Source organism: Hylaeus volcanicus, unplaced genomic scaffold, assembly GCF_026283585.1.
Source record: "Hylaeus volcanicus isolate JK05 unplaced genomic scaffold, UHH_iyHylVolc1.0_haploid 12050, whole genome shotgun sequence".
Taxonomy (NCBI): domain Eukaryota; kingdom Metazoa; phylum Arthropoda; class Insecta; order Hymenoptera; family Colletidae; genus Hylaeus; species Hylaeus volcanicus.
The window spans coordinates 81,215-101,252 of NW_026533043.1; the positions used below are offsets into that span (position 1 = coordinate 81,215).

Genomic DNA, 20,038 nt, shown 5'->3' on the forward strand with positions numbered 1-20,038 from the left:
TCCTAACGAACCAAAAATGGGCTCTACAAGCTGGAGTTAAATGACGAAAATAAGATGTGGAAGTTACCTAGACTTTTAGAATTTATAGTTGTCCCATGACTACTTGTCCTCCATGGTTGCGTTGAAGTATCATAAGGCTCCCTAAATATTACTTGGTCGTAAATTGAATTATCACCTGAAATATCTGATGAATTCATCAGATTATTTTTTCAAAAAACAAAAAAGAGTTTTTTTATGAATAAAAAAAAATTAAATAGTATAGCTCATCTAACCTTTTAATGCTTTTGTCTCTGTGATACTTTTAATATAATTCTCATTCACCAACTAACAAAAAAAACAGTAAAATTTTCTCGTTTTAAAATATTAAACACACCCTTTTAGGTTTTTTCTTCATAAAGGAAGCAATTTTTCGAAACATTGTGTTTTCTCTTTTTCCGTGTGGATTGCTTGATTTCTGTGTCATGTTAAGAAAAAACAAATAACAGTCTTGAGTATTATCAGTACCTTAATATTTTCTTAACAGCTTTTAAAGTATGAAAAAACTTTTGACAAAAGTATGTTTTGTTCTCTTGAAAACTTAAAATAAAGGTTTCTTGTTATTTAGTCAAGAATCAAACTCATCTAACACGGTGATTTTCACCTATTCTAATTATACAACTATTCTACACTGCTAATTTTTTTTTGTAAATTCTTAACTAAAATCTTATGTTATTCAATAATAATGATAATTATTTAAAATTATACTCTACGTACTTATAGTCTTAGAAAATCTTGAAATTCGTATTTTTTTTACTTTATAAAACACAAAAATAAGGATTTTTTACAAAAAATAATATATATTAAAAGAAAACTGCTACATCATTTTTTTTCAAAATAATACTTGTTGCTAGAAATTAAACCTATCAATGTTTATTTGAAGCGAATTCAATGAAAAACAAGAAAAAAAATATATACCATCTATAGACTAACCTTTAAATTTAGTTTCGATTTTTGAGTTACTTCAGATTCTTCTAAAGAAAGATCTTGCACACCCAAATCGTTTATCCCAGCATTTATATTGTAGGAATTTTGAGTTTTTTCTTTGCGTAAATATTTCCCTAATGCAGACCGAAACGTTAGACCGGATACTTCTAAATTTCGCATTAATAACATCATTTCGTCCATTCCTTCGTGAAATTTATCTAGAAACTCAAACGAAAATTTGTTTGTTTTCTTGATCAACCGGGAACATTTTGTATCCCATGAATGAACTTTTGCCAAAAATTCCTGAATGATCCTTTGAGTTCTCGTATCGAAGCAATTATATAAAATAAACGACGTTTCTCTATAATTTTTTGATCTTTTTAAAATGTTTCCTAGATCTGATTGGTCCTCATTAGACATACCATAAAGTTTTTTGTCTAAGCATAGAGTAGGTATAGGAACATTAAAAAAATGCTTGCTATCTTCAGGAATCATTTGAATATTTTCATTATACAAACGACTTAAAAATTTAAGATATTTCTCTCGCTTTTCATTTGAAAATTTATCTAAATCTTTAATCAAAATGCTTGCTTCACACATTATTTGGTTAAAAACCATTAATAGTAAAACACCGAGTTGTCCTGGTATAAGTAAAGTTTTTGTACCTAATGAAGGCACTTTATCAATTTCCATAATTTCATTCCAAAAATAATGCTGAGCCTCTTTAGGTGTTTCAATAAAAAGATTTGAAGAAAGTTTCTTGTTGCTTTCGGATGATTTTAAATAATTTTCATTTACTAGTACCGTACTAAATGGTCCTTTAGCGTTTTTCAAAGAAAGAGAATTAAGAAACGATGTGACACCTCGTACGACATCTTCTCCCTGACAAAACAACATTAACAAAAAACGTATGTATGCTAGTAATTTTCTATACTACTTTATACTGTTTTTTAAAAGAATAAACTAATAATAATTTGAATTCTTACACTTGAAATTAGATCCACAGTATTTTCGTTAGCCCGTATACCTAATTTCTCTAATTTTATAAAAAGGCTAACTATTATTAAGGGATAAATAATGAAAAAATTCATTGAAAAAAAAAGACTCCAGAAAAAAATACCGTCCTAATTGAAAATATTGTTTCTTGGCAATTACAATTATTGTTTTTCAGCAATTGAATCTAATTGTTATAACAATTTTTCGTTTAAAAAAATTTAAGTTACAAAAAAAAAAAAAGAATTTTATGCAGAAAGTGATAAGAAATATAATAATTAACGTATTATTGTTTCTCCAGAATATTATACATGCACCTTCTTAAGCTAAACGACATTTAGAATGAGTGGTCTGAATAGTTGGCGCAATAATGTATAGCACCTTTCCCAAATATTCTGCACAACATCTTTGTGCACATGCTATGATACATTGTTATAACCTTAATACACATGATATGAAACATTGTTTGAACTGTCGTCCACGTTCTTTGCTACATTGTTCAAAAATTATGAAAAAGAATTGTTCAAATTTTTTTTTGTGAAAAAGTTAAGTTACGGTTTGGTAGAAATACGCATGTTTTATCTGCAATTGCCTATTTCCCACATTCTTTTCTCTTAATTACGAGAGCAGCTCATTCTTATACGATTTCGTGAATATACAATTGAAATAGAAGACATTTTTGCATTGTGTTATGTTAAACATACTGCGTTTTTTTCTCGCATTTCAAACCGGTTTTGTATAAAAACGTGTTTGGTGTAAATTGTTTCTAAATGAATCGGTTGTTACCATTCTACCACATACCTTTAAATATTTGCCATTATGTTGAAAAAAAAATTACTAGTGTTTCGTATATTAAATAAAAACAATTAACAGTAAAGTAAATACATGATATATTAACAATGCCCTCAAGTGCACTGTGATGCTTTTCGTTAAGACAACGCTTACTCAACCTTCTTTATAAGTGAGTTGTATTAATAGAAAGTATAGTTTCAACTCGTCCTGTATTAATTAGTCCACTGTTAGTTTATCAAGTTTATATTTTGCCAAATCAAATATCAAAAAACTTTTTAATAGAAAAATATTAATTAAAAAGCAAATTAGTGGTGAATATTTAAATAGTAAATATTAATAGAAATTTATTATCTTTTACATAAAATTTCGATGTACTTCGTTTTACTATTAAATTGAGCTCAAAATTTATTAATTTTACATACAGTGTATTCCTTATATGCTGTTTTTAAATGAATTTAAATACAATTTATTGAGAAGAAGAAAGAAAAATTTTCGGACTGTTATAGTTTTATTTCCAAACTTCAAGTTATAATGCATCCAGTAATTATCTGTCTAAAAGGTTTCGCTTTATTGAAAAAGTAACTTAACACATCATTTTGTTCATTAGCTTATGTGCAAGAACAAGGAGTAGAAGTGTGTGACTTATGCGTAATTTATTAAAAAAAAAATCCCATTATCACGATGGATGACTTTTACGTTTACATAAATTATAAAAAAAATTAAAAACATGGAAGGAAAAAATTTTATTTCTTCTTTTTTTTTTTACTTTTGAAAAAAATTCTGAATAAATGTAATTTTTTGTAGTTGGTGTTATCGTCATTATTTGAGGTTCTCATGAAAAAACTAAAATTCTATTCTTTTCAAACCAATTAAAATTTGATTCATACAGCATGTTTAAAAATATTCTACAATTTTTTTTTTGCGTTCAAAGCATTGAACGGTTGAACCTCGTACATTAAATCAAGATTCGAAAAACATTTATATATTTGTAATTTTTATTTGTCGGGAAAAAATTTTATTGTGCTAAAAGATTTTATTCTATTTTTTAACTTTTGATTTTTCATGTGAACTATGCACATATTTATACTTTTTTCTACGAATGACCATGTCTGTTTAATAAAAAAAGATGACATCTTTTCTTATTTTCTTACTATAAAAGTTTGTTAAATACTTAGCATAAAAAAATTTTGTAAAATAAATTTGTTCTGAGTTTGTATCACGTCTTAATTTTTTCATAAGAAAAAATGTAAATTCAGAGAAAGAAAGTTTTGTTTTCAAAAAAATTTAACGCATTGAGACGGCAGCATAACAAAAAGTAAAATACGTTTTCGTATTCAGTTACTTTACAAAGGTATATTTTTTATCTCGCATTTCATTTTATTGCCGAACTTGACGTATGGTTTGTTATATTGCATTATGTCTAATTTTACTAAGTTATTTTTTTTTTTCAATAGAAAAAAAATTAAAGCGAAGTGACAAAATTTGAAAATTTAGAGTTATTACCGTGCAACGAACTACTGGATTCTTGTCTGAAAAGAAACGAATTAATATTTGTATTAAAAATTATGGATCTCTCTATCAAGCTATATTTTAATGCTTGATACTGACCTAGAAATCGATTCATCTACAATACATGCTGTTTTTTTCTCGGTGCTTTGTTATGTCCATTCCTGTTTTTGTTTCTTACTAATACTCCTACTTTGGCGCATTTTTGTAACTTGCTAGATCCTTGTTTATCTTTGTATCGTGTTAGAAAACGTTTGCGGCGTTAATTTGAGTGAACTACTTGTTTAATGGTGCAATGTAATTTTTCTGTTCGTTAATCAATGCAACAAAAGTTTGTTTTGTTGCATTAGTCTTTGTATAATGCATTGCTATTACTAACACTAAAAAGAAATATACGTAGTTTTTATTGTAGGCAATTGTTTTCACTAAAATTCATTCATAAACTTTCAGTGCAGTTGTTTTCTTACAAAACAAAACAAGTTTTTTCACTTTCATTAGTGAAAAAATTAAGAAAAGCGTAAGTATGAATGTTTACCCGGAGAAAAATATTACAACATGTATAAATTATTCAGAAACTTTAATCTTAGTATTATTTGAAATTCGATGCAACGATATTTGGAGTAGATATCATTATTACTTGTGTAAGTTGTCACCTGATCAAAGTTTGAAAAATGGATAAAATACTGCAACGCCTACTAAAAGATGTCAATTTAGTTGTGAGATACTGTCAATGAAACAAATTCGATGCATCAAAGAAAAATCAAAATTAAAACGATTGAAGCATAAATTTTTTGAACAACATGACGCAAAACCTATACTTATTATAAGAATTTAACAACAAAAATCTTTTTTGTATTTTATTTTTTTACTGTAAATTAAAAAAAAATTAACGAAACTTTTTAATTGTTAATTTACGGTGTTATTGGTTGATCTTCAAACAATTTCACTAGAAGTATGTTTAAATTTTTTGACTACTACTTGATTTGCAATTTTACATACAAAAAATACTGAGCGGGAAAAATCGCCATTACTTATATATTATTTACAAAAGTTCTACTGAGATTACCTAATTTGATAAAATTTATAAAAAATAGATTTATGTGAAACTAAATCATGCTGCATTTTGAAAAGCAACTCATATACTTCAAACGGAACATGTTGTTATTAAAAACACATACGACATTTAGTGATTAGTGTCTCAATTTAAAAGCTTTTCAGAAGTTCTTAGAATTTTAATAGTAACTCCGACCGGAGTTGTTTAAAAAGGATTTCCTTCTCCAAGCTTTGAAATAAAAATAGTTTCAAGTGAATTACACAAAAGAAGCTGTATCGTTTAAGCGGACTCTATATTAGTCCTGATACTGAAGATCGAAAAAAAATTTTGTAGTGGCTAAACAACGAATTTTCAGTGTAGCGAGATTTTGATGTCTCGGAAAACTTGAATTTCAATAAATCCACTATCTACAATTTTGTTTTCACATTAGTACCAAGGTCTCGTTGATTTATTATTATGATCGCGCCTCCATTAAAAATAAATTTAACAAAATTTTTTATTTAAAATTCTAAACGATAAAAAAAAAGTTGAATTCAAAAATTACGAAAAAGACAATTGAAAAAAAGATAATTAATGAAAAACCACATTTGGTATTAATTTTTTTAGCAGACAATCTTTTAAATTTTTTTTTAGTATCGAATTATTTTCATTTACTTATACACTATTTTGAACTGATGAGTAATAAAATAACACATACAACTTCAACTCCTATACGTTACTGTTTTTTATCATTGATCTCAAGTTTGTTTATAAAAGTCTTAACGGATCCATCTAAAAAAATATGTGCATGTGTGATTCATAAGTGTTAGTGTGAAGTTTATTGTGAGACCTTCCCTAAATACTCCAGAAATGTGAACCAATTTTCATAAAAGTCCTAGTTCTGTTTTGAAAAGCACTGAATAATATTTTTAACACCTTAAATACTTTTTTTATATAAATTCAAGACTACTAAGAATAAAACAGTCAAGTATACTACGCATTATGTGCAAACAACTTATAGACATCAGATCTACCAAAATTTCTTTTTCTTAATATGACTTTATTGACGATATATGTTATAGTATGACTTTTAATACTTACGTTAATCTAGAAAAATTCGTTTAAACAATTTACTTTTGTTTTAACTAGAGTTGCTTAAATGTATAGTGAACTTAACAAACCCTTCTGTAATTCCCTCGAAAGGTCTAGAAACGAACACTTTAGCATATATTAAATAAGCTTTTGGCAAAAAAAAATTGATTCTCTTTGAGATTATAATCAACGATTTTCGCAGTTTCCCGTGATTCGTATATAGTGTTTGTAATTATTTAAATTGTTGTTTCTAGTTAAAAAAAAATAAACTAGAATCTGAACTTACGGCTGGATAACACTCAAAGCAAAACGTTTTTTTAAAGTTATGAATGGGAATTTTTCTCGTTAATACATTTAACAGTTTACATGCATGTAAACTGCATTAGATGAGTACCTATATGTATATATTTTTTTTAAGAAAAGATGAAAAAGAAATTTATAAAAATGTTTCTAAAGGATGGGTAGATGTATAATTTTTTAAAACAACGTATTTAATGACTAGAAACGAAAGCTGCGTCAATTTAAAATTAAGATTCAGAATTTTTTTTTGGATTAAAACGACTCTAGAAATCTAATTATGTAAATACACAGATTATAAATGTATATCTCAATCATTAACGTTTAATTTTCCTTCCATAAATGATTTATCACTTATTGCAAAAATAATGTTTTTATGGTATTTTTTGAAATAATTATATAGCATTATTACGAGTAGTATTTACATTTTAACTCTAGTTTCATTCTAACAAGGACGATCCCCATTACGCATGGATAGGTTCAAGCATGTCTATGCTTACTCAATACATTTTCTTTCTGTCCTTAATAGTGATATTCATTTACAATAGAGAAAAAAATTTATTTACTAATTAGTAATATGTTGACAATTTTAAAAAAATCTTTTGTTTTATGCTTTATGTAATTTTGCTGCAAAACTACCACATGCGTCGCAGAGAAGACATTGTCCGCATGAAACTTAGTAGCCCGGTTGTTCTAACGCTATAAAAAGACATAAAGTTTCAGCCAAAGAAATAATAGGATTTTTAAAGGAGTGACACGATATATTTACTTGATGGTTTTATAAGAAAATATTTAAAAAAACAATAGCATGTGGTTTTTAGTTAATTGGAATAGGAAAAATTTCCCGCTAGTCATCGTGTCACTTCTTTCCAATTATCCTATCTTAAGTTTTGTCTAGTACCTTTTTTGTTATGACACATTATGTTTAAATGCAGGTAGCTTTTTCTTCTGATTACCAGAATAATTTAGGCTAAAAAATAATGCTATGTGTACCTATGAGAAGAGTTTTTTCATGAATTCATACTTGTCACTCTATATGTTGTTTGCCATGGTTATTTCTATACTTTTTACCACATTTGCAATATAAACATTTTGCTTGTCGTGTTATTTTAGCGTTAAAAAGTGACACTTATGCAACAACAGAACAATTTGTTCCATTTAGTTTTTTTCTCGAAATATACTGTAAAATTGAATTATGAGCGCTGCATAAATGTTTCATGTCGTAACCATTAGCTGGAACACAGTAAAATAATTATTTTTTTTTTGAGCTAACGTTAAGACAGCGTTTTGGCAACTACGTTAAATTGTGTAAAAACTAACTTTTAAAATACATTCAGGAAGATGCTTATAAAATGAGAATATTAATCTTATTGAGAATTTTTTTTTTCAACTGAACCCACATAAGACATTTTCAATTTCTTGATAACTTCAAAAAGTGAAATATTTATATTTTGTTCCGGTACTTGAATATCGCATTTGGTACGTCGTACTATACACAACACGCACTTCGCCGTTTACCAAAGAAATCTTTTAATTGGCCATTAAAAAATTAATCGGGGTATCATCGCTTCTTGTAATAAGAGTGTAAACAGTTAATTACGTTTCATAATTCGTCCTTGGTTGCAAAGTTTCTGAACAAACAGTTGACATTTAATATCGAAATTAAACCTTTGAAATTTGATTCGTCAAAATTAGGAATGATCTTCGTTTTGTTAATTTCTTGCAAATTTTTTATTGACAATTTATCAAACATATTTCAGTATTAGGAACACAATTTACTTTTAAAAACTATTAATTTTGATGGACTTTATAAAGAAACAAGTAACTATGTTGATAATTAGACTTAAACTAATTTAGTCAAAGCATATGTTATTTAAAAGGCCAAAAGTAATGCAATTTAATGATATACATTAAAAAAAATTTCGTATGGTTTTCAGCACAAAAAAAAAGATTCAGGTTTAGACAAAAATAGTTTGAGATTGGAGTATGGTTTTTAGGTTTCTATTTAGTCGCAAAGATTATTGGTATATGTATGAAGTACATTAAGTATAAATTATTCAGCTAACCAGCTTTCAACGCTATCAATAGATTGCACGGATTTTTATTATTATTATTATTATTATTATTATTATTATTATTATTATTATTATTATTATTATTATTATTATTCTTATTATTATTATTATTATTATTATTATTATTATTATTATTATTATTATTATTATTATTATTATTATTATTATTATTATTATTAATTGAAATAAAGTATTTTCAATTACAAGAACAAAATTGTAAAACGATTTGCAAGCCTATAAGTTTTCAACTAAACTTTTTTGTTTTAAACAATTACATGTAGGGTACTTATGTTTTAGGATAAGTCTTCATTTGTTCTGGTGATTTTTGACAAATTTTGTCTTATAAATAGTGAGAGTAAATGTTGTCTACGTTTGACAAAGGGCGTTAATTAAGAATTTCATCATTCTGTTTTTCCCCTGCAAAAGGATTGCATCGCTTTAACGGCACATATGTTGTAGTTGCATTTAACGAGCAGACGAGTTTCGTATTGACGTAGGATCGTTATGTGTATTAAAAGAAAAGCAACTAGAGTTCATTTTATTAGTTTAAATGAAATAAATTAATTGTTTTGCTCCATAATACCCAGCGTTTAATAAAGATGTAAAGAGGCTCATAATGAGAAGCTTTGTATTCGAACAGACGCCATTTCGGAGTACAGCCTTAACTTGGCGCCTTAGACCACTCGACCAATTTGTTAGACTGTATAGCTAATTACAAATAACTCTAATCGAACGAACGAATTCCTATACCGTCCTCCAGATTTTTTTGTGCCAAAGATTGTAAGTTGCGCAAAATTGGAAAGTTTTTTATGTTACGCATATATTTTAGCTTTATCATTTACTTCATTTTTTTTGTCTTTTTAAAGTTTCCAAAAGTTGAAAATTTTAATTAATTCGAAATCAGTAATTTTGTTAAAAAGTGTAAACAATAGGCAAACCAATTACGAATATAAGAAAAAAAACAAAAAAGTAATATAGTATCAGCAAATTGTTGTAAAAAAAAACAGGTATTTGATCGACTGTTTAACAAGGAAATTATACTTAATTGGTCCCCAAAACATAAATTCATGAAAACCGTCCTTTAAGAGACTGTGATCAATTTCTTGTAATCAAGGTAACACTTAGTCGGAACCCTGCTTACGTATGAGTTTCTTAAAAAACATGTAGGCCTATACTTTGGTTCATATTTTACCTCGGGAATGAGGGTAGAACCTAGCTATGAACTTCACGAAAACATCTTACGTTTTAAATATCTAAGGTGGCTGCAACTTTTTTCCACCATGCGACTCACTTGAAGCGACATTTTTTTAAAAAAAAATACGATCAATTTAACTATAGAAACCTAAATCAAGTGGTCACACACATAATAGACATTTGTTAAAACTCATTTTACGCTAGGTAATCTAAAGATCACGAATTTTAAGAAACGGCATACAATCTACTATTTGTTGTCTGGTATCGATAATAACGTACTGTCACTTGCATTACGCAAATGGTAGAAAGTTTAATCTGCGTGTCAGGTAAAGATGCGAAATCAAGCAAACGTTAAACTTCAAAGAAATACGCCACAAAATTTTTTGAAATTAATGGTCTTGTTTGTTGATAGGAATTAACGTTGCAAACAGATCAATTTACTTCAGGAAAAAGAGCAAAAGTAAAAAAAAAAAAAATCAATACACATACCCTCATAAAAGACAATCACAAACGGTTTTCCGAAACTGGCACAAAAAATAAAATATATGTAGCAAAACATGCAAAGTATAAAAAGATTAAGAATTACTTATGCAGACTATCAATCTTTTGTAGATGCCAGAGCTAATACGTGTTTCAAAATAGCTATCATTTAACATAGTGAGCTCAACAAAACCCGATTCTTTTTTTTAGAAAACAAATTCAGTATAAAAACACTAACAAACACTTTGTATTTTAAAGTGTTTACTCAAGAAAATGAATAATTGAAATTTATTATGGTTTTAAATAACATCGCTAATGAATTACGGAAAGGAAGAATTCCATTTAAAATACGGAAATTATGTCGCAAAAATAAAAAGATACACACATTTTAAACTAAAAATGTAATTCTAACATAGTTTTGTGCAACGCGTTTTACGCAGTTTTTTCCTACTCTGTATATCAGATCTTGCTACTTGAAATAAAGTTTTACACTTGCTATAAAAAAATGTATCGAAACACTTCGCTTGTATCATAGCTAGAGAGTTTAGCTTATCCCATAATGAGCCACTATGATCGTATCATGAAGGTTTTAAAAGCGAACTTACTAACCAGCTAAGCCATGGATAATGGGCCCAAAATAACGAAGTAATGGTAATTTGCTCATAAGGTGGTTAATTCATATGAATGAATCTATGTATTACTGATAGAATTCCAGTTTATACGTGTACCCAGCAGCAGACGGAACCTTATAAAGTATAACAGACACTATGAAAAATGTTACATGTGTAAGGAAACTGACAAAATTCAGTGAAAGGTTAGAAAGGTACTATGAACTGTCAGGACACACTAACTTTTTTTAATAAAACTGATCGAATGACTATAACACAAGCCAAGTTTCAGCACAACAATTCTGCTTTTAACGTCAAGTGTTTATGCCTTGAAAAGTAAGTGCTTCTATAACCCTTTTTAGATAAATTGCCGTTTTTATAATTTAAAATCTTGTTGAACTTTTAGGGAAAAGATTTAGTAAAACTTATTACAAAGGATTAATCATTGAATTGAAAAAAATAGAAACTTAAATAATGTCTTAAAGTAAATGGCATCTTTGAATATTCTAACTGTGATTTTTTCATGTTAAATTTATGATTCTATAGAACTGATTGTATAATTAAAAAAAAAATTGTTGAATTACAGTAAAGTTTTGTTTTATGGATTCTCAAATTGATCAAGTATCTCGACAATCGAAGGCAACCGATTCCTGTGGTTTTATTGGAAACTTTGAAACAAACAGTTATTGGCTAAATGCTTATTAAAATAAAAATAGTTTTCAAACTTTCAAAAATTAAAATGGATGTACTCTCTTGAATAATGTGAATTCATTTAGAGATACTCTTTCCGTTCGGTCTTGACAAAAGAGACGTTTAAGTACTGATACATCAGTTGAATAAAATACATCGGTGAAGATTTAAAAATTTTTTTTCTTCATACAGGACGAGTATTGCTGGTCGAACCAACTATATACACTCAAATTATATTCTACAATTAAAAAATTAAATTTTAATAAATATTTTTAGTTAAAGCTGTAATAAGTTAATTAATGTTCAACATATATCGGAGATTTCTTCTAATTAATGTGATACTTTAAAATTAAGCGAGTTTATATTTTCCTGTTGTTAATCTTCATAATTTATGTGATTTAAAGATGGCTTATGTTATTTCTTATAGCATACTTCCTTGTAGGGATTTCTATTCTGTAATCTGATCCTTAACCATCACAATACATTTTGTACGAGTCACGATGCGCTAGTTACGCACATTTATAAGGTTTTCACCCATTTGTAGGACCTGCTTTATAAGAGTGTATTTAACTTATTGTTAGGAACATAGAGAAAACAAAAAATAAATTTATCATGTAAGCTAAAATTAATTTGAAAAATAAAAGTTTTTAAAAATTTTTTTTTGTTTTTAATTCAAAAAAAAATTACATGATTAAGTCACTTATTAACGTACAAAATTTTTGAAAGAGTTTTTGTTTAAAGATAAATCTAAAAATGTTTCAATTAATAAAAAAGAATTGTAAAATGATTTCAATTTTTTTACTCTAGCAGAACGTAACTAGGTAAAAATTAAATAATAGTTAAAGAAAAAATAGCACAATTACGTTTCAAATGAAATCTTAATACTTTCGTGTGGATAAAATTGATGAAAACAAACATACTAGTATTAGCGTCTAGCATCTGCAACAAGTTTGCACTACACGGTAGTTTAAACGTATTCTTGGAAGCTACATTGGTCTAGTCATAACCGGTTTAAAAGGCACAATTTTTTTTATAATGCAAAAGCAACAATTCTTTAAAAATTATACATTTACCTGGTTTTTTTCAACTGAAATTGTTTTAACTCTTTAACTAAAGCTTCACGATGAGGGGATACGGCACCTATTTTTCCCGGATTCTTAATTTTTAAAAAATTAGATTCGGCTTTGTTCTCGTCTGCCGCTTCAGCCGTGTTTGAGTCTAATATAGTTTTTAAAGAAAAATTTTGAGTGGTTAAAAAAAATGTAAAAATGTGATTTACACCTAGGCTTACCAGAGTCTGGCCGCACACTTATATCTTATAATTCTAAAAATAAAAATTATTGACAAGAGTTATTATTTAATTTTACTTGAGTTGTCAGGGAGTGTGGAATTTAAATCATAGTAGAAAGTCGATTTATGTGAATCCTTTGTCAATGAGTTTAAAACGCTATTATGATTTTTCGGTTTATTTGGCTTTCCAACGAAATTGCGTTTCCGTTGGAATAGTCGTTTACTCTCTTGACTATTTGAAGGCTGTGAAACTTCGGTTATTTCTTTGGGGACACTCTCAGAGATCAGGTTGCCGGTTTTAGAAGAAATCTCTAATCAAAAAAAAGTGTTTTTTTTATAGTGTGCTAATTAATTGGTTAAAGGACCAGATGAATCACTGGAAGAAGAACCAAAACGCGTTATATCACTTTTAGTGTAAGCATCCTTTTTTTCATTTAGAAAATCGGTCTTTGCATTATCTTCACTAGATCAAAAAAAACAATAGTAGTCATTTACTATCGATTAACTTACGTTTTTGCCTTTTCGTTCAAGACACCTTTTGCGTGTTTTCTTTTTGAAAACTGATAAAATTATAATTAAAAGAATTACTGTTAAGTTAAATTACAATTTTTTTTACCGGCGATAATAGAACTCTTTGTAGAAGATTTGGTTTTTTTTTATTTTTTTGCTTGTCATTTATTTCAAGTTCCTATGAAAAATAAAACATTGAACATTTGCAATAACTGTATTTGATGACAATTATTAGCGTATGGGATATTTAACTTACATCATTTTTTTTCTTGTTAGCTTCAAGTCGGGCGATTTCCTTGTTAAAATCGGAAGAACTGCTTTCTTTGTGATTCCGCAAAATTAAATTCAGTTGTGAACGATAGCTTTTGCCAGATTGAATCAAATTCTCCATTACTTCTATTTTTTCTTTTACATTGCCCGTGGCGGTGTCTATGTAATCAAACGAAAAGTGAAGATCATGTGTAAGCATTCGGGAACAAATTGAGTTTGATTTCTTAATACTCTCTATATAGTTTCTAATAATTGTTTCGATTTTTTCATCGAAACAATTGTCCAAGAAAAACGACGTTCCACTACTTGGGGACTCTTCAATATTATTGACTGTTTTTGCAGACACAGGGTCAACCAACAAAAGTATTGTTTTTTTGAAACAAATCGTCGGTATAGGATACGGTATAATTTTTTTGTGACTATTTAGAAGCATAGTATGACGTTTGTACACCTGGTTGAGACCATGAGAATAAACGGCTTGGTCCTGTATCGAAAAACTTTCCAATTTTTTAGAAAAACTTTCCAATTTTTTAGAAAAACTGAACGCTTCACACATAACGTGATAAAAAACCAATGCTAGAGCCATCCCAGGCTGCCCAGGAAGGATTAATGTATCTTGTGTCATTTGAGATAATTTATGATGCAACATAAAGTCTTGCCAAAATGCTTCTAATTTCTCTTTTTTCGGTCCGGTTATTTTATCCAGGCTTGAGTATTCTAACATTTGATTTGGCTGTATAGATCTATCGTCTAAATTTAATATATTAAAAGGTGATTGAGGGTTATGTACGGAAGCATCACTAAAAGACTTAGTCATTTCTTCTATTGCCGTCGCTCCCTGTAACAAAAAAATTAACGTAATAGATACATCAGTGAGCACATAATTATTATATCGTTTTCAATTATTTACTCTTAACAAAAAATAAATCGCATACTCTATTTTCTTACGTGATAAATTGCTTTTAATTTCTCATAATCTGCAAATACGTAGAAAAATTCCTTATTACAAATGCAGTTTAATAAAAATACAAAAAAAATAGTTGAAAAATACACAGTTATAATGGTAATAATTTTATTATTATAAAGTTTAGTTTTGTTAGAAAGTAAAGCCGAGTTATAGAGTAGATTTTAATCAAAAGAAATTGAAAATTAAGAAAACTTATTTTTTTGTTGAAGAAAATATATCCTATGTCAAAATATCAATTGTTTTATAAGATAAAAAAAAAAGTTTGTTTGAACGTTGTTAAAAAGTTGATAATTTTATTTTGTACTTGGAGTTAAACTAATAAAAAGTTATGACGAATTATAACGCATGCATGTGGTTTGGTGTCGTATAAAAGCAAAAGTGAACAAACTTGTTTGTGATGATTAAAATTTTCATTAAAAAATAACGGGTATTGAATCAAGTAGTTTTCAATTTAAAATGCTTAAACGATGCTAAAAAGATATTTTACCATTTGAGTATAAGGAAAATAAATACATGAAACGTATAGTCTAGGATTTTAAGCTTTTAGCTAAAGTTACAATAGTCTCAATTTGGTGGTACACATGCAAGGAATCCTTATGGCTCAAATTAAGTTATGTTTCTATGAATTTTAAATTAACTTAAACGAATTTGTTTTCACTAAATTTTACGACTTTTTAAAAAAAACTTTTTTAAAGAGAATATTGTGTTTTGAATATTGAGTTGCACTATAATTTGTTAAAATATTTAAAGAATGTTTTGTTATATAAGAAGTACAAATCTTATTAAATTTTTTTGTTGCTTAACTACAAAAATATAAAATACGAAAATTCACAGCATGAATAAAGTTTTAATCCATCAATCATACATCTAATTGAGGGTTGCGATTCAGTCACTTTCAGAATTTTTTTTTTCTCTCTACGGAACCCACGTGAAGAAAAAGTGTGATTAATATTCAAAATACACTAGTGATTTGCGGTTTACCAACAGCTTTTTTGTAATATACTGCTTAATCTACAGGTTTAAAAAGTGAGTTTTAATGAACTAACTACGCATAGCAAATTTTTTTTTTATATGAATATATTTTTGAAATTATGCGACGGAATGAAGAACGTGTTTGTAATCACATTCATCTATTCCGCTGATATTCTTGCAATCATACAATTTTTTGCGTATGTTGTTGTTGCAGGACAAAGGTTAAAAAAAAATTTCACTGCCTTGTAATACACTATAAGAACACGATGTATGGAAGTTGAAGTGTGAAAATTGAAAAAAAAAAAAAACTTCTTTGGAGTTGGTCAACTAATGGTGAGAATAAATATATGAAGCCTTCGTTTAAGGAAAACAGTAGTAGATTACTAAGAATGTATCTAGCATTAGGCTAAACCCAAGCTAACGCATTAATCGCGTAGGTAACGACAATACTTCACGTTTCGTTAAGTGTTTCTTTTCAGGTATACGTATGAAACCGAACTGTTAGCTTTAAAATGCGTTTCGTGTTATTAGGGTTTGTTCATTTAGAAACTTTCCTTGTCATGATATCGATTAATAAAATCCATGGGATTATTAAAAAAGTTTAAGAATTTAAAAAAAATTTTGTCGAATATATAGCATTCTTAAATTTTCATTTTAAACCTGTATATGTATTTATGTAAAAGGAGAAAAGTAAAGTGAACTACAGAAAAAAAAATTCTTTAAACGTCAAATTTATAATATTGTCCATATCTGTATTTTAAAAAGATGTCTGGTTGACCTTTTTTTATTTCATCGTCACAAATTTTGAATTTTGTAGTGGTATATGTTTTCACGTTAAATTTTTATAAATATTCTTGTTGAAAAAAAAAAGATGGAGCGTTTTTTTTTGACCATAAAATCTTTTATACCATAGTCAAACTTAATAAATATAAATACATTGTAATACTTACATATTTTTCCCTTCTTATTGTGGCGAGATATATATTACTTTCATAAAAGAAATTAGTCTAATAAAAACTATGTTACAGACGCTTATTTAAAAACTTCAGTGCATATTTCTTGTGGTCTTAAGTTTTAAAATGTACTCAATTATTTGTGACGCTCTAAAGTAGTGGGACAAAAAAAAATTGAAATTTACTCGTAAATGTTTTCTCCCATGTATTTACCTAAACTTAGTGTACGTAGGCGGATTTTGTTCATCATACAAAACAGGTTGGGGAAGTGTAATATATGTTTGTACAACTTTAATATTAGACTCACATCTAATTTTTTGCCACACTCGGCTAGATGTTTTCTGACAAATAAAAATAATCTATATTGCAAAGTTTTAGTGTTCAAATAAATTTTGAAATAATTTCTGCGTAAAATAGTACGACTTTTATGACATTAAGTCAAAGCAAAAAACGCAATTAAGAAAAGTTTCAGCTTTGTAAGAAATGCAATAATACAGGGGTTACTTATATAGTCACATAAATCATTATTGTAGCATGATGATAACAACGATAATTTTTAATTGATTTTTTTGAAATTCTGTTCCAAAGCAAAATCGTGACTAGCGTCAAGCAATGAGAGACACCAAAGTCTCTATCATTGTTAAGCATATGGTGCACATTACAAAATAAATTTAAAAAATAGGCTTTAACAGCAAATGTTAACGAAAAAGATACTTCTTTTGGTTACAAGAAGATAATAACTTTGAACCACGAAATACTGAAAGCATTAAAAATGGTTTTACTTAATTTATTTTTACTACATTTATCCTAAAATAAATTCCGCATATTGTAGTAATGTCTACGTCTTTTTTTGTTTTAAAACACATAAACAACTCTAGTATGTTTTTAAAAAAAAAGTGTTTTCGACGAAGTTAATTTTTATTAAGAATACAATCGAAACATTGTGTTAAATTTCTTTTCGCTGACTAATAAAAAGAAACAATAAGTTTATTATACATTAAATAAAGTTATTTAAAAAAAAATAAAATAACAAAATTAAAATAAATTTGACAAGGGAAATACACAATGTGTTCGTCATGAGAAAAAAAAACTTATGTTTGATGCCATAACAAATAGAATATGATGCATCAAAATAAAATTTGAACAAAGTATTTTTGTAATCTTCAACATTATAATATTATAACTTTACTTAAGTTTCGTAAAAACTTTCAAAATTCTCGTTTTGTCTTTGCGACCTTCGTTATGACGACGAAAAAAAAATGAAGCATGTTACTGCTATCGGACTGTAGAATAGGAACCATTGTAGTATCAGCTTAAATAATAAAATTTTGGTGAAAAAAAAATTACTTAAGAACTGAGTGTATCTTAAATATATTTTGTGTTGCGATTGCTTACAAGAACGGAAACAAAAAAATACTGCAATTCCATCAACAAAAATTGGATCTAGTGCTAGTAAAGTGACATTTTGTACATTATAATATATATAATAAACTTTTGTTATGTACTTTGATAGAATTATGCAAAAAGCTTATTGTATCGTTACAAGAATTGATACATCGCAATTCGTTTTTAAATTTCAGCAAAACTTAATATTTGTTACATTTTATTGACATCAATTCCAAAACATTGTATATTATTGTATTCAATAGTAAACGGAACAACCCTTTATTTTTTTGAAGTTTAGAATACGGGAAAAGACGCTATCTCACTTCTATTACAAAATTGTAGGTTTTTTATAGATTTGTTTTAACGTTTGAATATGTGGGTCATGTACATTTTCTATATACATTTCCACAAAGATGATTCTTTTTGGCATTATATAAAAAGATTGAAAAAACACAGGTGTAGTTTAAAGTCACTCATGCTATGAATTCCCTAGAGCACAATGTATTCTTTGCCGAGAGGTTATACATAAGTCCAACTAATAAAACAGATTTCATAATAGTTTTTGTGCTTTTCATTCAATTTTATGTGTACAAAAAGTATTCTACGTAAAGACTAATGATATTTTCTTTTTAAAGTATCTTCCTAGATCGTATTTAGAATACGCTGCTTTGCTGTACATACCTGATTTCATCCGTTTACCAGGGATGGAATGACGCTATAGTGTTTTTATTTATCAGTACTTACGCTTATTAAAGAAAATATACATAAATAAAAAAAAAATTTATACTCTTCATTCTCAATTAACTATGTAACAATATGTTAAAATTATTTTTAAAGAATCGCTGATAACATAATTAGTTATATAAATTTATACTATAGATTTGCATAAATTTATCGACAGGATACCTAGCAATCATTCAACCAACTAATTTCCTTGAATATGGGTGGTAACTTACGTGTAATACTACCTCTTATGCTGATCTCCCATGTAGAAATGGTTTTATGTCAATTAAACACGGATAACGCAATTTTTTTGACACTCATATGACAAAATTTTAACGAGAATTTAATTGCACTTAAAATAAAACATAAAAATTATCTCATGTTTCACTCATCATAAAATTTCTTCAACCATGTTTATACCTATTTCTAAAATCTTCACTAACCACTAAAAGTACTGATTGTTGCATTCAGTTCTTAATTCGTGTATTGCTTCTGTGCCCGGTATTTTTAACATTTAGTTTTTAAAAACTCGTAGTATTTTAGAACGAGAAATTGATTAAACAAAGGAATTAAGTGTTACATTATGCGGCATTTTTTCATAACTCATAATTCGGTTTCCAAACGACTCCTCAAGAGGAGGACTGAATGAAACGGCAAGTTACGTCGGTTTCTAAGCTACTTGTAAACTAGACAAAAAAATTACCGTTTATTTTAATGTTACTGAGAAAAGAATGCGTTTTGCGCTTTTCATAAGCACACTGAAACAGAGTAGGTTTCCTTTTATTTTGGACGCATAAAAGCTTTTATAAGCTCCCTTATCTCACTCTTCCATTAATAGCTTATTGTATTAGAAAGGTGTCTTGACAGATATGTAAACATTTTCATATTTTTACCGTTTTGTAATTTTGTCGTGAATTGTTATAGAAAGTTCTATCATAGTCTCCATTTCTAAATAAGTTCCTCAGTTGAACTTGATGAAAAAAAAATTGAAGCTCTACAACGTAAAACATACGTAAAGAAGTCAGAGCCCCTTTCAGAACTTCTCCTAATTGAAAACCTTAAATGAATCAGAGAGTCTTCTCAATACTTAAAATACTCTTTGAAATTCGCATGCATCATTTTGGTATGTTGATTCACGACTATTCCTTGTCTTCACAGCAAATACAAGCTCTCGAGATTTCGATTTCATGTATGAGACTATTTCACTGTAATGCTAATAATCACATATTTGGTGCTGATATATT

The 20,038-nt window shown here is 27.7% G+C and overlaps 2 protein-coding genes and 2 long non-coding RNA genes across 8 annotated transcripts in view; 1 reads left to right on the forward strand and 3 right to left on the reverse strand.

Moving 5' to 3' along the window:
- The window catches only part of LOC128882516 (uncharacterized), a 4,476-nt gene extending 1,020 nt beyond the window's left edge, over window positions 1-3,456 (reverse strand). Inside the window, exons 1-5 of one of the 2 annotated variants that reach the window (XM_054134125.1) lie at window positions 1,950-3,456; window positions 970-1,845; window positions 374-454; window positions 273-324; window positions 68-184 (exon numbers count right to left, since the gene is read on the reverse strand). In XM_054134125.1, coding sequence (XP_053990100.1) covers window positions 68-184; window positions 273-324; window positions 374-454; window positions 970-1,845; window positions 1,950-2,054 — 1,231 coding nt within the window. In that variant the 5' untranslated portion in view covers window positions 2,055-3,456. The remainder of the gene's footprint in view (window positions 1-67; window positions 185-272; window positions 325-373; window positions 455-969; window positions 1,846-1,949) is intronic. The other variant, XM_054134126.1, reaches the window with a different exon arrangement.
- Window positions 3,457-9,580: 6,124 nt separating this feature from the next.
- LOC128882514 (uncharacterized) lies at window positions 9,581-10,466 on the reverse strand. Of its 2 annotated transcripts, XR_008458446.1 has the most exons (4): window positions 10,435-10,466; window positions 10,225-10,385; window positions 9,944-10,093; window positions 9,581-9,884 (listed from the first exon to the last, which is right to left on the reverse strand). It is a non-coding gene; the product is annotated as an uncharacterized LOC128882514 (long non-coding RNA). The 2 variants fall into 2 exon arrangements; XR_008458445.1 differs by having other exon boundaries at window positions 10,225-10,459.
- A 474-nt stretch (window positions 10,467-10,940) lies between these two features.
- LOC128882515 (uncharacterized) lies at window positions 10,941-11,745 on the forward strand. The gene is made up of 3 exons (XR_008458447.1): window positions 10,941-11,210; window positions 11,266-11,369; window positions 11,440-11,745. It is a non-coding gene; the product is annotated as an uncharacterized LOC128882515 (long non-coding RNA).
- A 116-nt stretch (window positions 11,746-11,861) lies between these two features.
- Window positions 11,862-15,029, reverse strand: LOC128882513 (uncharacterized). Of its 3 annotated transcripts, none has more exons than XM_054134123.1 (9): window positions 14,742-15,029; window positions 13,780-14,631; window positions 13,630-13,701; window positions 13,524-13,573; window positions 13,379-13,476; window positions 13,091-13,324; window positions 13,015-13,047; window positions 12,797-12,941; window positions 11,862-12,270 (listed from the first exon to the last, which is right to left on the reverse strand). In XM_054134123.1, exons 2-7 carry the CDS (start codon window positions 14,608-14,610, stop codon window positions 13,040-13,042), a joined length of 1,293 nt encoding a protein of 430 aa, XP_053990098.1. In that variant the 5' UTR covers window positions 14,611-14,631; window positions 14,742-15,029; the 3' UTR covers window positions 11,862-12,270; window positions 12,797-12,941; window positions 13,015-13,039. The 3 variants fall into 3 exon arrangements, with proteins under 3 accessions (XP_053990098.1, XP_053990096.1, XP_053990097.1); XM_054134121.1 differs by lacking the exon at window positions 11,862-12,270 and adding an exon at window positions 12,497-12,719; XM_054134122.1 differs by lacking the exons at window positions 11,862-12,270; window positions 14,742-15,029 and adding an exon at window positions 12,497-12,719 and having other exon boundaries at window positions 13,780-14,731.
- Window positions 15,030-20,038: the final 5,009 nt, after the last annotated feature.

Coding starts and splice junctions, on each gene's coding strand:
- LOC128882513 (XM_054134123.1), bottom strand. CDS start 14,610: ATGACTAAGTCTTTTAGTGATGCTTCCGTACATAACCCTCAATCACCT. Junction 13,574..13,629: donor AAAGAGTTCTATTATCGCCG/GTAAAAAAAATT, acceptor TAATTTTATCAG/TTTTCAAAAAGAAAACACGC. Junction 13,477..13,523: donor TTGAACGAAAAGGCAAAAAC/GTAAGTTAATCG, acceptor TTTTTGATCTAG/TGAAGATAATGCAAAGACCG.